Source organism: Onychomys torridus, chromosome 20 (assembly GCF_903995425.1).
Source record: "Onychomys torridus chromosome 20, mOncTor1.1, whole genome shotgun sequence".
Classification (NCBI taxonomy): Eukaryota; Metazoa; Chordata; class Mammalia; order Rodentia; family Cricetidae; genus Onychomys; species Onychomys torridus.
Window position 1 is genome coordinate 38,829,978 of NC_050462.1, and position 19,696 is coordinate 38,849,673.

General features: G+C 43.5%; 1 protein-coding gene across 8 annotated transcripts in view; it reads left to right on the plus strand.

Annotated features, from left to right (window-relative positions):
• The window catches only part of Grip1 (glutamate receptor interacting protein 1), a 627,506-nt gene that overhangs the window by 548,139 nt on the left and 59,671 nt on the right, over window positions 1-19,696 (plus strand). For all 8 annotated transcript variants that reach the window (XM_036169628.1, XM_036169632.1, XM_036169625.1 and 5 more), the window contains one exon: window positions 11,385-11,465. In XM_036169628.1, the coding sequence (XP_036025521.1) occupies window positions 11,385-11,465 (81 nt within the window). The remainder of the gene's footprint in view (window positions 1-11,384; window positions 11,466-19,696) is intronic.

Genomic DNA, 19,696 nt, shown 5'->3' on the forward strand with positions numbered 1-19,696 from the left:
TCAGGAGAGGGCTTCATGTGACTTATGTCAGCTATGTGGGAGAAAGGGACGTGTGTGTGTGTGTGTGTGTGTGTGTGACACACACACACACACACACACACACACACACACATGTATCCAACATGTTTTTGTTTAAGAGGCTTACTGTGTCATTTTGAACTGTTTGGTTTATTCATTAAAATGTCCACACAAGAACTGAAAATCAGTATGACAAATCACACAAGTGATATCCACTATGGATGTAGATGTGATTTTGAAAAGCTGTGTCACCTTGACTCTTTCTAACTTTGCACCTTTGTGCTAGAGAAACCAGATGCCTTAGACCCAGAAATAAGAACACCTTGTCTGAGAACACGTGGCGGTTAGGTAGGGAGCAGGGAAAACCCATGGGGTCAATGGATACAAGTCCAGTAGGCAAATACGTGATCTTTACTGTTAAAGCCCAAGTGCACTTGACACTCATGAGGAATGACAAGGAGGACTCCATTCAAGACTGTTTCACCAGGGTCAGGAGGCTTATAACAGGTGATAGAAACCATCTCTACATACAAACAGGCAGGGTAGACGTGGACAGTTGGCCAATGGGCAAGGTGAGTGTGAGGAGAACCAGTGGGTAAAAGAAATACTGAGACACTTTAGATGTCAGAGGCAGGGAAGGGGGTGCAGATGTTTGCTAAACTGACTCTGAGGTATTCTTGGTATTCTTTCTTTTATCTTTGCTCTTTTTTTTAAGTTGATATACAAAATAATTTTGTGTGTTTTCATTTTCATACACAGACTTTGCTCATAATCATTCCCTACTATCCTTCCTATTTCATGTCTTCCCCTTCTCACTCACTCCCAAATAGTCCCCTACTGTTTACACATCATTCATAGATGGTAGGTAGATGATAGACGGACAGACAGACAGACAGGTAGATGATAGATAGGTAGATAGGTAGATGATAGATAGATAGATAGACAGACAGACAGACAGGTAGATGATAGGTAGGTAGATAGGTAGATGATAGATAGATAGATAGACAGACAGACAGACAGACAGGTAGATGATAGGTAGGTAGATAGGTAGATGATAGATAGATAGACAGACAGACAGACAGACAGACAGGTAGATGATAGGTAGGTGGATAGGTAGATGATAGATAGATAGATAGACAGACAGGTAGATGATAGGTAGGTAGATAGGTAGATGATAGATAGATAGATAGATAGATAGATAGATAAAGACAGACATAATTAATCTAAGTTATATATATGACAAAGAACATGGGGTGTTTTAATCTTTCTCCCCACCTCCACCATTAACTCTCTCTTGTACCCCACCTCCCAGGAAGATTCTTAGTAAAACTGGGATCCTACGCTAAGGACATGTCTTAGTCTCAAAGGAGGAGTCTAGCAGAATTTTGGTCTTGGAGCGATTCTTGGAGAGTAGCTAACAGAGTTGAGAATTTGATGCAAGTTCCCATTTAAGATAGTTGTCAGCTGGGAAGGTAGCTCAGTAGTACAAAGCTTGCCTAGTGTGCACAATGGCCCTGGATTTGATACCCAACACTACTGAGGAAGGACAGAAGGAAGAAGGAAGGAAGGAGGGAGGGGAGGAAGGGAAGGAACAAAGGAAGGAAGGAAGGAAGGAAGGAAGGAAGGAAGGAAGGAAGGAAGATGGAAGGAGGGAAATGGGAGGGAAGTTAGGTTGGTAGGCTGGTTGTCTTCACACAGCAAAGTATGGACCCTACATATCCCAGTATCTTTTACCAAAAGGTAAAGGCATACCTTTAGACACAAGGATCACATGCCAACAAATATTTGTCATGGGCCAGTGACTCTCCTGCAATAGCAGACAGGAAAGTAAAAGGTCCCTATCTTCATACAACTTTTAAGAGAAACAGAAATGTAATTTAAAAAGCTATCAGTATGAGGTTTTGACTGTACATTCTCTGAGGAAAATAAAGCAGAGTAGAGAATCCCAGGATGGCTGGAGGGGAGCTGTTTTTGTAGGATGAGTCTCTTAGGAAATGACATTCAAGCAGAGATTAATGTGTGCAGAAGGCAGAAGGCAGCCGAGGGGCTGGGAGAACAGCCCTCCAGGCAGAGGGGACAGTGACATGAAGAGCCGGAGCCAGAGGAATCGGCCTGCCATGCAGATGGTTGCTGGAGCGGTAGAGAAGGGATCAGAGCAAAGATTGAGTTTGGGTCTAGAGAAGGGATCAGGGAGATCGGAGTCCAGCATATGTGCAGGGTCCTGGTAGAGAATTGCAGTTGTGCCCCCAAGTGTCCCCAATCCAGGGAGCATTTTGGCAGGAGAGTGAGAGAATCTGAGCCGTGTTTGGGAAAGCTTTCTGAAATGTACAGGGCAGACACTAAACAATTGGAGAGTCTGGCAACTGGGCACCTGGGGAAAGGCAGTGGCTTTCTGGAGATGGGACAAAGTGACATTCAAAGACAGTGTTTTTGTCAGGGGCGTGAGGATGAATAAATGGGAGGCCAGGAGAGACGATTAGGAGAAGAACACAGGAACAGGGTCATCTGGAGACCATAGCATGAGTCCCATTTTAGATGTGTGGTGACATGTCCACTGAGAGCATCAGAGGCAATGCCAGCCTACTTATGTCTTCATCCAGAAGGGGCAAGTGGAATGTATGAAGCCTAAATGATTCACCACTGGGTGCAGTTACTGAACTGGATGCTGCTGTGTTCATGTAATTGGAAGAGGAAATAGGAAGGACCAGCGTGTTTCCTGGAGGACCTCACAGCCAATCAGAGAAGAGAATGAGCAGCTGGGAGAGGAAGGACTTTTGTACGGCTTAGGATGTGGGAGAAGTGCCTGGGAAGGCATCCGCAGTGCCTCTCAGAGCCCAGGATGGGAGCGTCAGGGGTGTGTGTCTAAGTATGGAACAGGACCAAGGAATGGCCAGGGTGTCCATGTTGCTAAAGTCATTGAGTGACCCCGAGGGGAAAAGCACTTGGCGAGCAGGAGGGTGTCAGCACTGCCTAGGGGATCCTAAGACTAAGAGGGAATTGATGTCAGCAACAGGGATAAAGACAGTTCAGGGCCAGAGAGTCAACTCAGGCGGAGGTGCTTGATAATGACAGGCCTGATGACCTCAGCTCAGTCTCCAAGACCCACAAGATAGGAGAGAACCACCTTTAAACTGTCTTCTGCTCTACACACACACACACACACACACACACACACACACACACACACACACGCATGCACACACACACAGATGATACCTACATACATATACACATATACACACACACACAAACACACTCACTAAATATATAAGAAAGTTCAGCAACAGGAATAGAACCCCCGAAGGTGTGACTTAGGAAGACAAACAGTCTGGAGGCCAGAGTCTCGACGGCATAAGATGCTGCAGGAAATTCGTGTCCCGTGGGCAGGAAATGTCCGAGTTTGGTGACTGGATGGGGTGGGATCCGAGGAGCCAAAGTTTGGGTCTCGGTGAGAAAACTGTAGGAAGGGTGAGGAGTGCGTGCTCACTGCGGGACTTGGCAAGGAAACACTCCATGAATATATAGATGGCGCAGGAAAATGCCCTTGGGCCCCGACCACAAACTTTGGCTGCATTTAGTTAGATAAATCCTACTCCACCATTCACATGGCCTTATTCAGTAGTTTCTCCGCAGGTTTATTTGACTTGGAATGTTTGGGAAGGCCAGGTTTAGCTCTAGAGACAGACAGTGGGAAGCTAGTGGAGGAGGCTCACGGTCCAGGTGGGATGTTACTTGTGTCTTGTTGATGCTACAGAGATCTGAGCAGCGTGAGGCCTGACATGGATGAGAGAGAGAAACATGATCCTTCAAATCAGGTCCTCGAAGAAAGAGCAGGGGAAGAATCCAGAATTATCATAGGTACCTTGTCTGGGGCAGGAGGTTGAAGGTCCCTCCCTGTGGATCTGAATGGCAATGTGAGAACAGACACTCAGGCTTGGCCTCAGTCGTTCATCTAAGAACTGCTGGTAAACACGGAAGAGCCAACAGCTCGGGGCTCTGAAAAGAGCAAAGACGGTTTAGAATGACAGGTGGGAAAAATCAATGAAAACCAGCCAGCCAGACGCATGGCACAGAACTTCCAAGGTCGGCGGAGTCGCCAAGCAGCCCACAGTGTCTGCTTCTGCAGCGTTCAACCCTTGTGGAGAAGTTGGGGTTCTATTGTTCTTTGCCTGGTTGGTAGGTGGGTTTTGATTTTGGTTTTTGTGGGTTTTTTTTATATTTTGTTATTTTATTACTTTGAGTGTATGAGTGTTTTGGCTGGGTGTATGTCTATGTATCACATGCGTGCCTGGTGCCTGAGGAAATGGTAAGTCTCCATATGGGTGCCAGGAGTCGAACCTGGGTCCTTTTCAGGAATAACAAGTGCCCTCGCCACTGAGCCAAGTTCCCAGACCTGGTTTTCTTTGTTTTAAGGAGTCTCAGCTACCAGAGAATAAGAGCAGAGAAAGGGATTGTCCTGCTGAGCCACGGTTTGAAACTTCCAGAGAAAGCTCAGCAGAAGGGCCTCGGTGCAGGAGGGTCAGGTTGTTGCTAAGAGACTATGTGAGCTGTCATGATAGTACAGGATCGTGATGTCAGAGTGCCTACCCTCTGGCCTGTGACATGGCCAAGTGCTGTGTGCCTTCGATCTTTTCATCAATGTTATGTCAATAAAAAAATCAAGGCACAGCATTAGTGCTAGGGCAGGCTGATTGTCCAGGCCGCACCCTTAACTACGACAGCCCATGTTCACAAACCTCTAAGTTGATGTACAGTGGGAATCAGCACAGGGTTGGCCGGATGAAATGAGAAGGAAAGGATTTACAAGGAGTAGGAGTCTTGGCGAAGAAAAGTGGGTAGAGTCAGAAAAGGCACAGATGGGAGGTAATCGCTAGGACTTGAGGCCAAGTCAAAGTGATGTGTTGGGATTTAGAGTTCCAGAACTAGGCAAGCAAAACTCCAGGTGAGGAAATTGCTGAAGTTATTCGGAGCTGAGGGCGAAATTCAGATGGGGCAATCTGGGAATGGGAAAGCAGTACAAGAAATCACCATCAGCTCAGTTCACTGAGCTTTTAGGATGGGAGTGATGTGGTACCCTGAATGCCAATCACAATCCCACAGCACATCTGTATAGCGGGCATCCCTGTTACCCTTATATGCCTGGGTTTTTGCTTAACTCGCATAGGTCTTTGGCCATAAAAGCCTTCACGCTCCTCGTGCCTTTTTATGGCTCTTCCTAGTCCAGAACTCTGGCATTCTTGCTTGTTTATTCACTTTTCCCTAGTAGAAAAATCAGTGATTTTGTGGTTTTAGTTTACAAATGCACTTCTAGTACCTAAATAGTGCTTAGAATTCAGATAGGTCTCAGTCAGGAGGGAATTAGTGAAATACAGTCGGTTCTGTGAGGAGACTTTGGCATTGACCTTCTGTTTGTGTCAGAGCTGGGTTTGAGTCCACTTTCTCTGGGGCTCCTGGTCTCTGGGGACTGCTTTTTTTCCACAATCTTCCTTTCCCATGTAATCTGATGGTCCATCCTTGCTAAAGTGTGTGCTTTCTAATTCCTGTGACTCAGCAGGACTTGAGCAGAAAGACCTTGTAAGAACCAGTCAGGTGGCAGAGAAGGTTTGGTTATCAAGGAAGAAAGCTGTCCAATGGCCCCAGGGTATACTTAACTGTGACAGAAAATTAGTGATAAAAGAGTTATTATAATCCTATACCATCTTCATTTTATACATGAACAGGGAAATTGAGTTTCTGGTGGTGGAAGCCTCAGGTCTTAAAGAGAATGGTAGACTCACCGTTGGTTTGCAGCCTACTTTCCCTCTATTGCTCTACTGCCTCTGTGGTTAAAATTTTGCTAAATAAAATTAGTATAGGAGATGTTAGAGGTGGCCACCATGGAACCATTAGAGCAGACATCCCAAACCTGGAATGCAAGGAGAAGACTGGACTGACCACCACAGAGCAGTTGGCGGCAACTTCACGCTCACATCAGCAGCATGATGACCAGAACAATTTGGCTGTCTTTGTAAAAATTATCACAGTATCTATTTGCTTGTGTTATAAATGTACTTTATTTTGTATATCCTGGAATTTTGTTTGGTATCTCATGCATCCTTAATGAGCATACATATATATTTTAATATTTGTTGATTTAATACTTTAATAACTTTATGCTCCAGAAAAATAGGAACTATATTGATTAAGCCTACTTTTTTTCAGTACCCAGCTTGTTTAATAAAGGTCACAAAATAGATATTCCAGGTCATCTACAATAGGCTGAGCATGAAAAAAATGTGTTCCCATCCATTACCCCTCTGCCTTTGCTCATGGCAGACATCACTAATTGATAACACTGTTCTCTTGATGGATGCAGATGTAGCCTTAAAACCCTCAGGAAGGCACTACAGGTAATCTTCCCTGATCTACTAGAACCATCACTGGGAACTTTTAGAAACAGACAAATCCTTTTTAGTCAGCTAAGAACTTGGGGCCCGCATAGGGAGTGTGTGGATGCAGGCCCTGTCCAGACTGCCCTATCCTTCTGGAGTCATGCCTAATTGCCTGGATGTAAGCCATGCATTTCCCAAGTTCTGCCTCCAAATATTTTATACATCAAGATGAATGTTCCAGCCCTGAGCTTTCAGTGCTCGGCTATCTCTACTTAATAAATATTTTAAATGACAGATAGGTGGTTAAAAGTGAACACACTCTTGCCTGTCTGCCTCTCTAAACACACAGTGCTGTGCAAACACCTTAGCGAGTATAAAAGTGAGGTATCTGAAGTTGAAGATGATGCCATCACCATTCCAGTTCTTCTACTGGAATCCTTTATCATACGTAGAATTTCATGAAGCTAGAACCTCATCTTCTTCCAGTTTGCTGCTTTTCATTCTTTTAAATGACAATCTATATGGCGAATACCACAAGGTCTCAAAGTTCCCACTTCCGTTCTGAAACGTGTTTATTCTGAGACATCTCAGTGCAAAGCCTACGAAGTGCTGTTGGCCACCGACCAGAGCCCTGGTGTGTTCATCTGAGTGGGGGAGCATTCAACATTTACACTCCTCACAGGGTGCCTGGGCTGATAAATTATGTCACAGCCGTTATCTTACTGTGCCAACATTGAATGCTCTAGGCAGAAAATCAGACCAATGGGAAAGAAGGAACCCTTTTCCCCAAATGTGTTTTTAATTATAGTTTTAACAAAGATGAAGCAAAACCAGGGAAGTGCAAAATAATCACAAGGGTCTTACAAAATAAACATCATTTATTTTCAGAATTCTAGACACCAATGCTAAACCTGTTGTTCTTTGTCCAAACAATGGAACCTTCTCCTCATTAACAGCATTTGTTTCCAAACCCCAAATTAAATATGCCTCTGCTTTAACAACCAAATACTTATATGGGGAAAATACCAACTATAAAATAAATCACACTGGCATGGAAAGATTAAAATGAAGCCACAGCTTGATCAAAGAGATTCATTAGTTGATACTTATTTGCCATGGTGAATTTTTCAAATCACATATAGTCAAAAGTGATCCATTACTGTGTTCCAGAGAGTTATCATATGTCCTCTCATGTCATTAGTGGTGTTACTCACGGCCAACATTCCCTGCATTAAAATTTTAGAAAAGCAAGCAGGCCAGATGAATCAGCAGATAGAGGTGCTTGCTACCCAGCCTGAGTTCAAGATCCAGAGTCTTCATGGGAGGAAGAGAGAACCAACTCCCAAAAGTTGTCCTCTGACTTCCACATATGTTCCTTGCACGACACACACACACACACACACACACACACACACACACACACAGCCAGGGAGAGAAGAGGAGGAGGAGGACAAGGGGGAGGAGGAGGAGAGGGAGAGAGGGAGGAGAGAAGAACACCATACAAATAAATAAATGTAAAGAGTTAAAAATGTTGTGACAGACACCAGCAGTTGCAGTAGCAACTACTCTCGGTCAGTGTTCCCTGGACTCTGTGACTCCAAGTCCCTGCTTGTGGGAGTTAGTCACATACACAGAGGCAGAAATATAAACACATATTGCGTACCTCTCCATTTTCTGAGAACTTTTTTTTTCTTCAAATAGAGAAATAAGAACAGCCTCCCATATCTGAGATGGATCCTAAATAATGAAACTATGCACTCTTAAGGACTGCTGGCTGGCTCTATCTAAGCAATTAAATCGAGTATTCTGGCTGTGCCTGTGAGCAGCTGGATGGCAGACTTCGGCTTGCTCCCATGCCATCACCTCTCTTGAATCAGGGTTTTCATCTTTCCATTGCTGCATAAGAAATGCATCAAGCTGGCTTAGGCAGAAAAGGGGGGTTTTCTGGAAGCATACACTTTCTTGGTCCTGAGGGGCTCCGATCAGATGTGTCTATGTGTGGCACTCTCCGAGGTCCTGTTTGCTCCTTGTGCACACACGTTTATGTCTTGCTTCTTTCTGCAGACCAGCCTCTGGTGCAAGTGGGTAAAATGCAGCCCATTCAAAACCCAGCACTCCCAGTTTTCTTGTTAACTCCAAGTTCTTCAGTGCTCTCTTGGGGAATGGAAAGAGGTTTCTTCTGTTGTTACAATGTTAAATGATCAATACTTAGGGAAGGAAGGAAGGGATGGAGGGAGGAAGGGAGGAAGGAAGGAAGGAAGGAAAGGAGAAATACTTGGAAAATAATTATGATATGCCCAGACAGATCTGATATCAGAAAGTAAAACATAATTATTAGCTATTTCCTTCCTCTTTCTACCCCAGTGTATCAAAATTAGCTGGTCTTTTTGACGTCTATTGCTTGACGGAATGATTATGCCTGCCTCAAGCCTCCTTCACGGTGCTGTCTAGGAGGGCAGGAATGGTTCATATTCTTGGCTGATTGAAGGATTCAAAGGTAGGAAAGAAATGTTACTGGCAATCTCAGGGAGTCTTGTGAGAGCTAGCATATGATCCTGGGAAAATAAAGGTCTCCGCTTAGGGTTCTTTGTCTCATTAATGAAAAAAAAAAAAAAAAAAGAACTAAAGTAGAAGGTGAATACAGTTTATTAGAGTCTAAAATAAAAACCTCAGAGCATGCAAACTATAAACCCTGCCGCTCCTATACTGGGAGGAGAATGGAGGGGATGGGTTGACATGGACATTAGCTGTAAGGTGACATGGTAAGGGAGACTTTTAGAAGAGTGGAAAGGAAGCCTAGAGCATTAGGGGGGTTGAAGGCATACTTAGGCTCTGGCTCACATCTAAGAGAGAAAGAGGAGAGGACGGAATATTTAGACCTTTCTATTAGCACAGGAATACAGGCCAGAACCATCTGAACTCCAGGATGGCTCCCAAAGACTGCACGAGGGGGCAGGAATTCTGGGAAGGGGAAGCCCATTATCTTAAAGTGAACTCACCTTCCTAAGGGGTGACCCCCCCATAGCCAGGTCCTTGAACTGCCAGACTGAATTAACTCATAATCAGGGGTTGCCCAAGGCTCATCTCTAACTAGAGACAGGTTCTGTTCTTTACTATAACATTAGGAAACATGCAAATTCTTAATGGATAAATGACTAAATGTGTGCAGGTTCACTTCCTGAAATGTCAGAGTGTTCCTTGAGTACAGAAGGCAAAGGTGTCCAGTCAGTCTGTGACAGTGGCCTGGTTCCAGAGAGATTTTAGGAGCCTGAGAGAAACTATAAATGTCAGCAGATCCACTCACCTCTCTGAAGAACGAACAGAGCAGGAGGAGGATGCTGGGACAAAAGACCATGCCTCACCACTGAAACGGATGGGCAGTTTGGGGGTCTTTTTTACAGGTGACTTTCTAGCAGCCTGGAGGGGCTGAGGGAAATCAAATTTTTATTGTGTTCTCTCCTTTAACGCTCTGCGGTGAACCTTCCAAATTGGAAGATCAGTTTCTGGGCTTGTAAAAAGTTTACTGTTTAAACTTCTCCGGGGAAAGGACAAAAGGCCAAGAACAATTTCAGACAGAGTGAAAAAAAAAGGAGGACTCTTAACTTTTTTCCATGAGTCCAGTCCTAACTTTTGCCTATGCTGTGCAAAATGTGTTACACATGCAGTGAACTAATTGGGCTAGGTACCTGGAGGCTCAGCCATTCTACCTGCATCCCAGCCTTTGTAGTTAGATCTTTGCCTAGTAGAGGGTGGTGAGCCAAGCTTCAGTGAAGGGATGAGGCAGTAAGAATAGGCTAGTTTGGTCATCCCATAATCCTCCTCTTCTGCACTTTCCTTTCCTAGCAATACTGTTACAAAGGTCTTGGATAAGGGTGCTTGTCTAGGGGTCTCACTGAATTCATTCCACTGAATTGATAACGAATTGTGTGTCCCGCAAAGAAGACCTACTTGGACAAAGAGATGACAGACGGAGAGAGGTGCTACTGGCTGACTTCCAGCTAGAGATCTGAGGTGGGGGTGTGAAAGCTGTGGCTGCCGGAGAGGAAAGTGGAAGAGATGCTGTGGGTAATGGGGGAGAAAACTGCTGCAGATATGAGGCAGGTATTGGTGAAATTATTAAGGCCACTCCACATAGTTAAAGGGAGGTTTATTTTGTGGGGTAACTTACAAGTGAAGGGATAGGTCACAAGGTCTGGGAAAGGTGTGGCGGAGTCTGGCAGTGTTCTCTGGAGAACTCTGCTCAGTCTACCTCCAGCGTCCAGAGTCCTGGAACCAAGAGAACTGGAGCATCCAAATCCCGGGTCTTCAGCATCCTCTCTCAGCCCTGCCTTGTAGGCATTACCATTACTGAAACCTTAGTGGTGGTTGGAACTTCCAGATCAAAGCTAGAATGGCTACCCACTACAGGAGGGAATACCTACATTGCAGTCTCCAGGGAGTTAGAGATTCTGATGATCTCAGAGAGTAACAGTTACAGATCCCAGATAGAGCATCAATGACAGAGTAAACACTGATCTACCCAAGTCCAAGTTGAAAAACTGATTAATTTAATTGGGGTTACCTGCAGGAGTAGGAGTGAGTGGTTAGTTATAGGAGCATGGATAGCTCTAAAACAGTGGATCACTGGAAAAGCCTACCCCAGCATGAACACAGCTCATGAAAGTTGTAACATTGGACCTCACTGTACAACAGTCACACAACTCAATGAATCTGACCAGTTCCCTCTCTTCCCAGAAGTTCTTATTGTTTATATAACTTTAGTAGTCAAGTGACCTTGATCTTATAAGCTTCAGGGACTTCCTGAGACTTGTGAGTTGTTTACCCCTGAATCTAAAGGAGCCCCCCCCCTGTAATGGAATGTTTCATATTAGAGCTTCCAGAGTCTTAATGAGCAGCTCTCCAGGATGGAAATCTTTGAATTTGGAAGACTATTCCTACCCAACATCCAGTGTCCTCTGTGTCCTGTAAACACTGTTTTCTGTTTTGAAATTACAGAGTCTGTCATCCCAAGTAGTGGAACATTTCACGTAAAACTGCCTAAGAAGCACAGCGTGGAGCTTGGAATAACCATCAGTTGTAAGTAGAGTGGGCTTCTCTTGGAATATTAGGATTTAAAGATGCTGTAGAATTCCATTGCCAAAAGATTTACAGGTGTGGCGAGTATTTTAAGTTTCCTTCCCCAGTTTCAGGGTCACCCTATGAAACTCTGGAGCCAGTGGCACAGCCAGCACCTGATGGCCTTGGGAGGGAGTTCAGCAACTTCAAGTTCTCCCTGCAGTTGCATTTCTTTCATATAAGATGGACATAAAGGCTCAGAAGAGAGCTCAGTTGGTAAAGTGTGCCGTGTAAGCATAAAGAGCTGAAAGAGCCCAAGCATCCATGTCAACAGTTGGAGACAGCAGCACACATCTGCAATCCCAAAACTGAAGAGCTGGAGGCAGCAGGCTCACTTAGACTTGCTGGCCAGAAAGTCTCACCAAATCAGTGAGCTCCAATATCAGTGAGAGATCCTGTCTCAAATAAAATGGAAAATGATTGAGGAGGACATGAGATCCCAACCTCAGGATTTCACATGCGTGTGCACAAACTTGTGTACATACACCACACACACACACACACACACACACACACACACACACACACACACACACACAGAAAGAGGGGGAAGGGAGGGAAGGAGGGAGGAGAGAGGAAAAAAACAGAATATAAATAAAAACAAGGCTTCCATGAAGTATAGGGCTAAGTCTTTATAACATCTGTATACTTTGTATGCTGTCCAAGTCATAGTACTCAGTATTTCTCACATGCCAATATATAAATGATTAGATGAATAATTAGATGAGCAGAAATATGCATATGGATTCTCAGCATGTTTATGTTCTGTGCTGTTCTCTAATGAATACAAGAAAGGGTAATCTAACTCAAAAAGTACTTTGATATATTCTCAAGACTTCCTATGAGTCTGCCCTGTCTCTGTAATCCATTCCACAAGACTCAATCAATGCCTTTTCATGAATTCCTAAATCACTCATGGTATCTGGTCTGGATAACCAAATATACATAATATACAAATGTGCCTAATTCTCTTCCTCCCTAGGGATCTAGTTTTATAACTGCTTTGAGAAATCCACTTTGAAAATTCCAGTTCCAGTGGCCCTTTTTAGAAGAGGAGAGAAATCGAGATTGTTTTGTACTCTTACTATCCACAGACTGAGTTTATCAAGAAATGCCCCCAAGCATATGAAACCAATGGTCAGTGCATAAGGACCAAGGAGACACAGAGGCAGGGACTATGACCACAAGGTTGTCCCCTTCCAGAAAGAATGATGAGATGTCATAAAAATGCCTCAACACACTGCTGGACGGAGTTTATGTCGGTGCTTATGGCAAAAATAAATAAAAAGAGTCCTCAATTGGGTGGTATGAAATAAGGCTGTCCAGTCCAACTTTAATGGTATAAATTTAACACTAAAACTGCACTCTTATAACGGTGAACCACACACATCCGCCATGCTACTAAAATAAGTACCCCTGCACTGCAAGAATGAGATGCCAGGTGTCTGACACTGTCCGCTCACCCACCCACCCCGAGGAAAGTTAAAAGACAAAATGAAGTAACACTTAGAGTGTGTAAAACAGTGTCCTGCAGTATAACTTAAAATGATTTGACATGTGAATAAAACAAATACATTATAGTGAGTGAATGACATCTCAAGTCGTGTGTGTGTGTGTCTGTCTGTCTGTCTGTCTGTCTCTGTGTGCTGTGTGTGAGAGAGAGAGAAAGACAGACAGAGAGAGAGACAGACGGACAGACAGATAGACAGATGAGTATGGAAAGCAGAAGCCAACTTGGGTGTCATTCCTCAGGAGCTAGCCACCTTTGTTTTTAAAACAGGGTCTCACAGTGGCCTGGAATTTGCTCATCAGGCTACACACGCTGGCCAGTGAACCCCCCCGCTGCCTGTCTGCACTTGCACAGGGCAGGCATTACAAGTGCCTGATACCAAACCTGGCTTTTCTATGTGGATTCTGGGATCAAATCCATGTTCTCATACTTTTTGTGGCAAGCACTTTACTGAATATTTCCTTGGCCCTCAATTTTTATAGCTACTGAATGAATCAATTTTTTTATTTAATAACTTTTAAGAATATCTATTTACGTCAAATAACCAAAGCGGGGCGGGGGGGGGCATTTTCTTAAGTAAAATTTGTGATTAAAGCAGTGTTGGCCATGGTGATGGAAACTCCTGAGGGGGTGTCTAGAGGATATCCACTCATGGGCAGGGTACATCAAAACTTATTAATATAAAGTGTAAACACCCGTAAACTGCTTCAAGAATGTCTTGAATCCCATCCCATCGTGTGCAACTCTTGTTTGTGAAGCTGTGAGTGTTGCACTGTTCCAGATGGAGGAGGGATGCACAAGTTTCTCACACACTTGTCAGCTCCTCAGCTGTCCAATTGCACTAACACAAGCAGTCATCACTATACCGAGTGTGTTTCTTCCTGGAAAATATGAGTAATTTACAAGCCAAGGAAACATAGTTTACTATAAGAGAAAAACAAAAAGGACAGCCAGGATTTGTATTCGTTGCACTGAGAGAGGAAACTCCCAAAGGCCTCTCTACATTCCCAGCACACACTTGGTCTTCATTCAAGAAGCCTGTATCTGTTGCATGGATGGATAAGACATCTTCACCAGCCATGTTCTACTAAGCACTATGCCCTCTAGGAAAGGAGCCTTTGAACAAGACAGTGAATACAAAGTGCTGAGCAGACCATTGCATGGATTGAAGATGTGGAAAACGGTTAAGAGCAAGGATTGAAAGGCCAAATCGCCACTCTCTGTAGAAGGATGCACCTATTGTGAAATATTTTAAGCAAATATCTAGACAACAAAAATCTGATGTTCACACCAAAGTACATAGTATGAAATTCTCAAAGAATAAATTATAAAAATATTTTTTTTTAAATCCAGTGTTCACTACAATGGTGTCATGTGGGCAGGAAATCCAGGCACCTTCTCCTCAAACGCACACAAGCTCTGAGTGAAGCTGAGGGCTTGCCATGGCTTATTGATTTTTTTTTCTCCACCATCTTTGTACAAAATCCCCTTCCTGCCTTTTTCACCTCATGAAATCTGTGTCTTCACAAGTGGACCTCCATCTTGAGAGGCATACATGTCCTTGGTGCGTCCAGTTAACCTCCATCATAGTGTTCTCAACCTGTGGGTCACGACCCCTTTATGACTATCAGAAATATCAGATATTTATATTATATCCATAACCAGAGCAAAATTACATGTATGAAATAGCAATGAAAATTATTTTGTCGTTGGGGGTCACCACAACATGAGGAACTGTAATAAAGGGTCGCAGCATCAGGAAGATTGAGAACCACTGCTCCATTGTAGGAGGCATGCATGCTTTCACTGGTACAGCTACACGGCAGACCTCACTGAGTGAGAAATGGTTGGGTGTGGTGAACAGTTTTAGGCCCATTTTCTTAGGTTCTTGATGAAACATTGACGATACATTAGACCAGGCATTACTTTCATTAATGTTACGATACTATTGAATGATTTATTATAGTAGATGAAGTGGGGTTAACTAACAAAAAGGACAGTGTTTTGAAACACAGCCACACCCTGGTGCCCTCCCACCCAGCCAGTCCGGAATCATGGCACCTACTCCAACAAAGCCGCCACCTACCTGTCAAGTTGGAGAACTTTGGCTGTCTCTGTCCTGTGAGCCCTTGTCACGGAAGCCTTTTTGACATTGGTATTTTCTTTTGAGCTTTTGCAACAGGGATTTGTTCCTACTGTGCTAGACATGGCACTGTGCGATTGTGTGTGTCTTCTTACTTATTATTTATAGCAGCCGTGGGATATCCCCATTCTATAGAGAGGAAGGGTATAGTTCAGCTGCATAGCTGTCCAAAGACCCAAAGTTAATAAAAGGCAAAACAAGGATTCCCAACATATTCTGTCAGCCTGAATGCTGACTTTCCTGTCCCCATACCATTCAGCCCTGTCACCGTCTGATTGATGAGCCTTCCCAGGGCCTGGATCGGAAAAGCAAAAGGCAGCATTCTATGCATGTGGTTAATTTCTTGGCCTTCTTTCTGACATGTGACTGGATTCACTGCAGAAACAAAGGCTTAGTTTTCCTTTTCCTTTTTATAAAAATCACAAAGGGGGCTGTATGACAGGCACAACAAATTTTCATCTTTTCTATAAAAATAAGTGTCTCCCAGAGAGGGTGATCAATGATTGTAACACTTCTGAGATTAAACAATGGTGGGCGAGCACATGCCATCTTGACATGAGAAAAATGGGAGGTTTTTCAGTGGCAAAATCCTCTACGAAGATCAAGAAGAGGAAAATAGATGATAGCAACAGACTCAGACAGAGAACCTCAGTGCATTTTATATTCCCAAAAGGCCCAAGAATTGGTGGCATTCAGAACTTGGGGTGTGTAAGAATAATGGTCTAGCTCAGCCAGTAGGATTAGTTGAAAGCTACGAATCAATACATTAGTCTCTGGGATAGCTTCTCCCACTCGGTGTAACCAAGTGTCTCTCCCAGATGCTTTGGGATTTATATCTTCAAAAACATGAACTAGAGAATCCCATAGAATAAAGGAATGCAACTAAATTCTGCAGGAGAGGAAAGAAACAGGATGTTCTATGACTTGATTCTGGACACTGTTGACATGGTCATGCTAAAGTGAGTAGTAAATCCTGACCATGCAAAGATTATTTGTAATAAACCATGTTGGAACAATAAAGAGGCAAGAAAGATCCATGAATGTGGTGATGATCCAAGAAGGAAGGGAACAAACCAGTGTGGTTCATAACACAGAGAATGACTAAGAAGACTATAGCAATAGTGGAGAGGGTGCCTGAACTGGCTTTCCCCTGGATTCAGATTGGTGACTACCTTGTCATCATAGAGCCTTTATCCAGTAACTGATGGAAACAGATACAGAGATCCACTGCCAACCACCAGACTGAGCTCCGGCAGTCCAGTTGAAGAGAGGGAAGAAGGAGTCTATGAGCAAGGGTGGTCAACATCATAATGGGGAAATCTACAGAGATTTCCAAGCTCATAGGAACTAACGAATTCTAGACCAACAGCTTTGGAATTTGCATGGGACCAAACTAGACCCTTTGCATATGGGAGACAGTTATGTAGCTTGGTCTGTTTTTGAGGCCCCTGGCAGTGGAAACCAGGATCTATTCCTGGTGCATCAGCCAGCTTTTTGGAGCCCATTCCCTATAGTGGGACTCCCCATGAGAGGCCTTACCCTTTTGGAGAAGTGGATGGGGCAGAGGCAGGGGAGTAGTGCAGGAGGAGGGAGGGGAGGGGAAATGTTGTTTGGTATGTAAAAAGATTGAAAAATAAGCTAGTAACATTATATGTCTTGTCACAAGTGGAACCAACCCAAGAAGTTGAAAGTATGTGTTCCTCAAACTAATGTGGAGATATGTCCCCAATAAATGGATTATAAACTATTACATGTAACAGCAATACAGTACATGGTAATTGGGTTGTTTATCTGTGAACTCATGGCCAATGGGAAGCAATGGCTTGCTGCCCTTGAACAGTATCAAAAGAGACTTCTATGCCTCATGTTGCTAGACTCTCGCATCAAAATTCAAGGATGGCGCCTACTGAAAGAAATTTCTCTCACCCTACCAAATCTCAAAATCATAAATGAATCACCTTGAAGACAGGAATCATCTGTATTTGCATCTGGGGAAGCAGGAAGTCGAAGGCTGACTTGTGCACAGTTTCCAACTAAATTGTATGGACTTGTATTTTTGACACAAATGCAAAGTAGGCGCTGTCAAGATGGTAAATGCTTTAACAGTTTAATTCATTTGAAGCATGAGGACCTGAGCTGCATGCTCAGAATCTGTGTAGAGATGCTAGGTGTGGTAGCATGCACTTGTATCCCAGCACTGGGGAGATGGAGATGGAGAGGTCCCTGGAGTTTGCTGTCTAGCCAGTCTATACTACAAGAAATCCATGGAGTCTGCTTAAAGGGTGAAGGAATTCATTAGGAAGGAAAAGACACTACAGCATGGGAGATTTATCGTAGGGTCCTGGAAGGCTGAGATACAGTCCCACGCTGTTCTTCTGCCTGGTCCGTCTCAGCATCCAAGCCCAGGAGGGAGAGAAGAGAGTGGCATACATGCATGTTAGGTCTTAAGGGTAGCCCTGATCCATGCCCCAGGGGCAGATATGTCAAGGTCATAGGTAGGTAGGATGGTTACCTGCTGCATCTCTAGGGTTGGTGCTTCAAGGTCATAGACAGAACCGCTGTCCACTACAAGTCTATTTTAATTGATTAGCACTGTGTCAGAATGAAATCTGTCTCAAAGCAGGTGCATGGCATAACTCATGGTGATACCTGAGTTTGTTCTCTGGCCTTCACATAGACACAGGCACATACAAGTACAACACACACACACAAACACACACACACACACACACACACACACACACACACAAACATTGAAAAACTGTATACTTACATTCTGGAAAGCATTATAAGAAGTTTCTCTTTGAGGTTTAAGAACCTACTCCTATGGGCAACATGAAAAATACCAACTTTGTATGCTACATAGATAGATGATTGTGATGAGTTCCGAGCAAGCTGTGGATGACTCGTGTGTCACTGCTTGGGTGCATTAACAGTGATATTAGAGACACAAGTGGAGTTGGAGTTAAAATCATTTCATTAAGTGTAAGTTGGAAAAAGGCCCTACTAAGTTTAACCAACATTGTGGAAGCCCACAAGTTCACAATGTTGGTCTCTTGTCCCTGTTCAGTTCTATTTATTTGGCCAATGACATTGAGATTTCAAGGAACCACTACTGTTTGTCTTTGGCTTTCACATCATAATCTTTGCATGTTCTTCCTTTGTGAGTCACTCTCTTGACCCATTCATGATAGACCACCACCGCCACCCATCCTCTAGTACACAGGTATGGCTTCTCCAGTGGAAGTAACATCTCATAGTAGAGAAAACTACTTCATTTCTCGTGACCTCGTAAGATCTAACAAGGTCTACCTCTCATTTTTAAACCGATTTCTCTGTGATTTCACAGCCAGAGCCCTGTGCAGAGATGTCTAGCTCATGGTTGGTGTTCTGGAAATTTGTGCTAAGTGCCTGGTTTTGTGGAAAATTCCAACCAAGTCCAAAGCGTTGAATGGGTGTGTGTTACTTCTTGAAGGATCACAAGTCTGAGCAAGAGCAGATGGATAAAAACAGTGACAAATGAAAGACTGAGGGATCCGCTTATAGATTGGAGTGGGGAAATGAGTTCAATGTGGCTGGATAGTAATAATAGTAAACAGTAAACAATGCAGACAGAGCATTTTGTGTGCATTGGTCTAATCACTCTGCCTTTCATGACTCACATCATTCTCTCAACAGAAACTCTCAGATAAAGACAGTGAATAGTCATCATATACTGCACACATGAGGACCTGAGTCATCTATGGACTTTGTCCTCAAACAATCAGGCCAGAAGTAAAAGAGCTAGGACTTCAGCCCCAACCATTATGACCACCAAATGCCGTTTCTTAATCACTACACTCCATTGGCCTGCTTTTCCATTACCAAAGTTACATATCTATATAAAATCTATTCACCTTTAATAATAGTGACCTGCTTGGTAGGTTTAGAGCACAATTCACCTAGCAACATGTGCTTAATTTGTTATTTTCTAGGCAGAGAAGAATTTAGCATTGTGGTAGGGTGTTACACAACAGCTACTAATCGCTCAAGGATTCATTGCCACATCTGTACCTGGTAGTGACAGAGATAGGATACATACTTCTGCACACTCTTCTGTGTTCAATATCTTCACCCCAGTAGACATCCACCAAGAATGATTGATGTTTCAAATGAGGATGTAGTTAAAAGAGAAAAGGGAGAATATAGAAAGATGAGGATGGCCACCATGTGCATGTAGCTGTGTAGAGCATATAAAGTTTCTGGCTTCTAGAAAAAATTGGGTAGGATTGTTCTCTACATCATGATACTATTTTCCTCTCTTTCAAAGAAGAGTGAGTTTTATATATCTTCTTGTTGTTACAATTGCTGGTTTTCCATTTCAGTGGAATGTGAACCTTTTTAATTCAAAAGAAACACTTGCGTGTTATATGATGGTTATTATAGGTTGGCAAGATACTATGCAAATTCATTGGCAGATAAAAGAATAATGCTTGCATGTAATAAAGGTTTATATATTTGTGTGTTTGTGTGCATGCCCAAATGCCCAGAACTATTTCT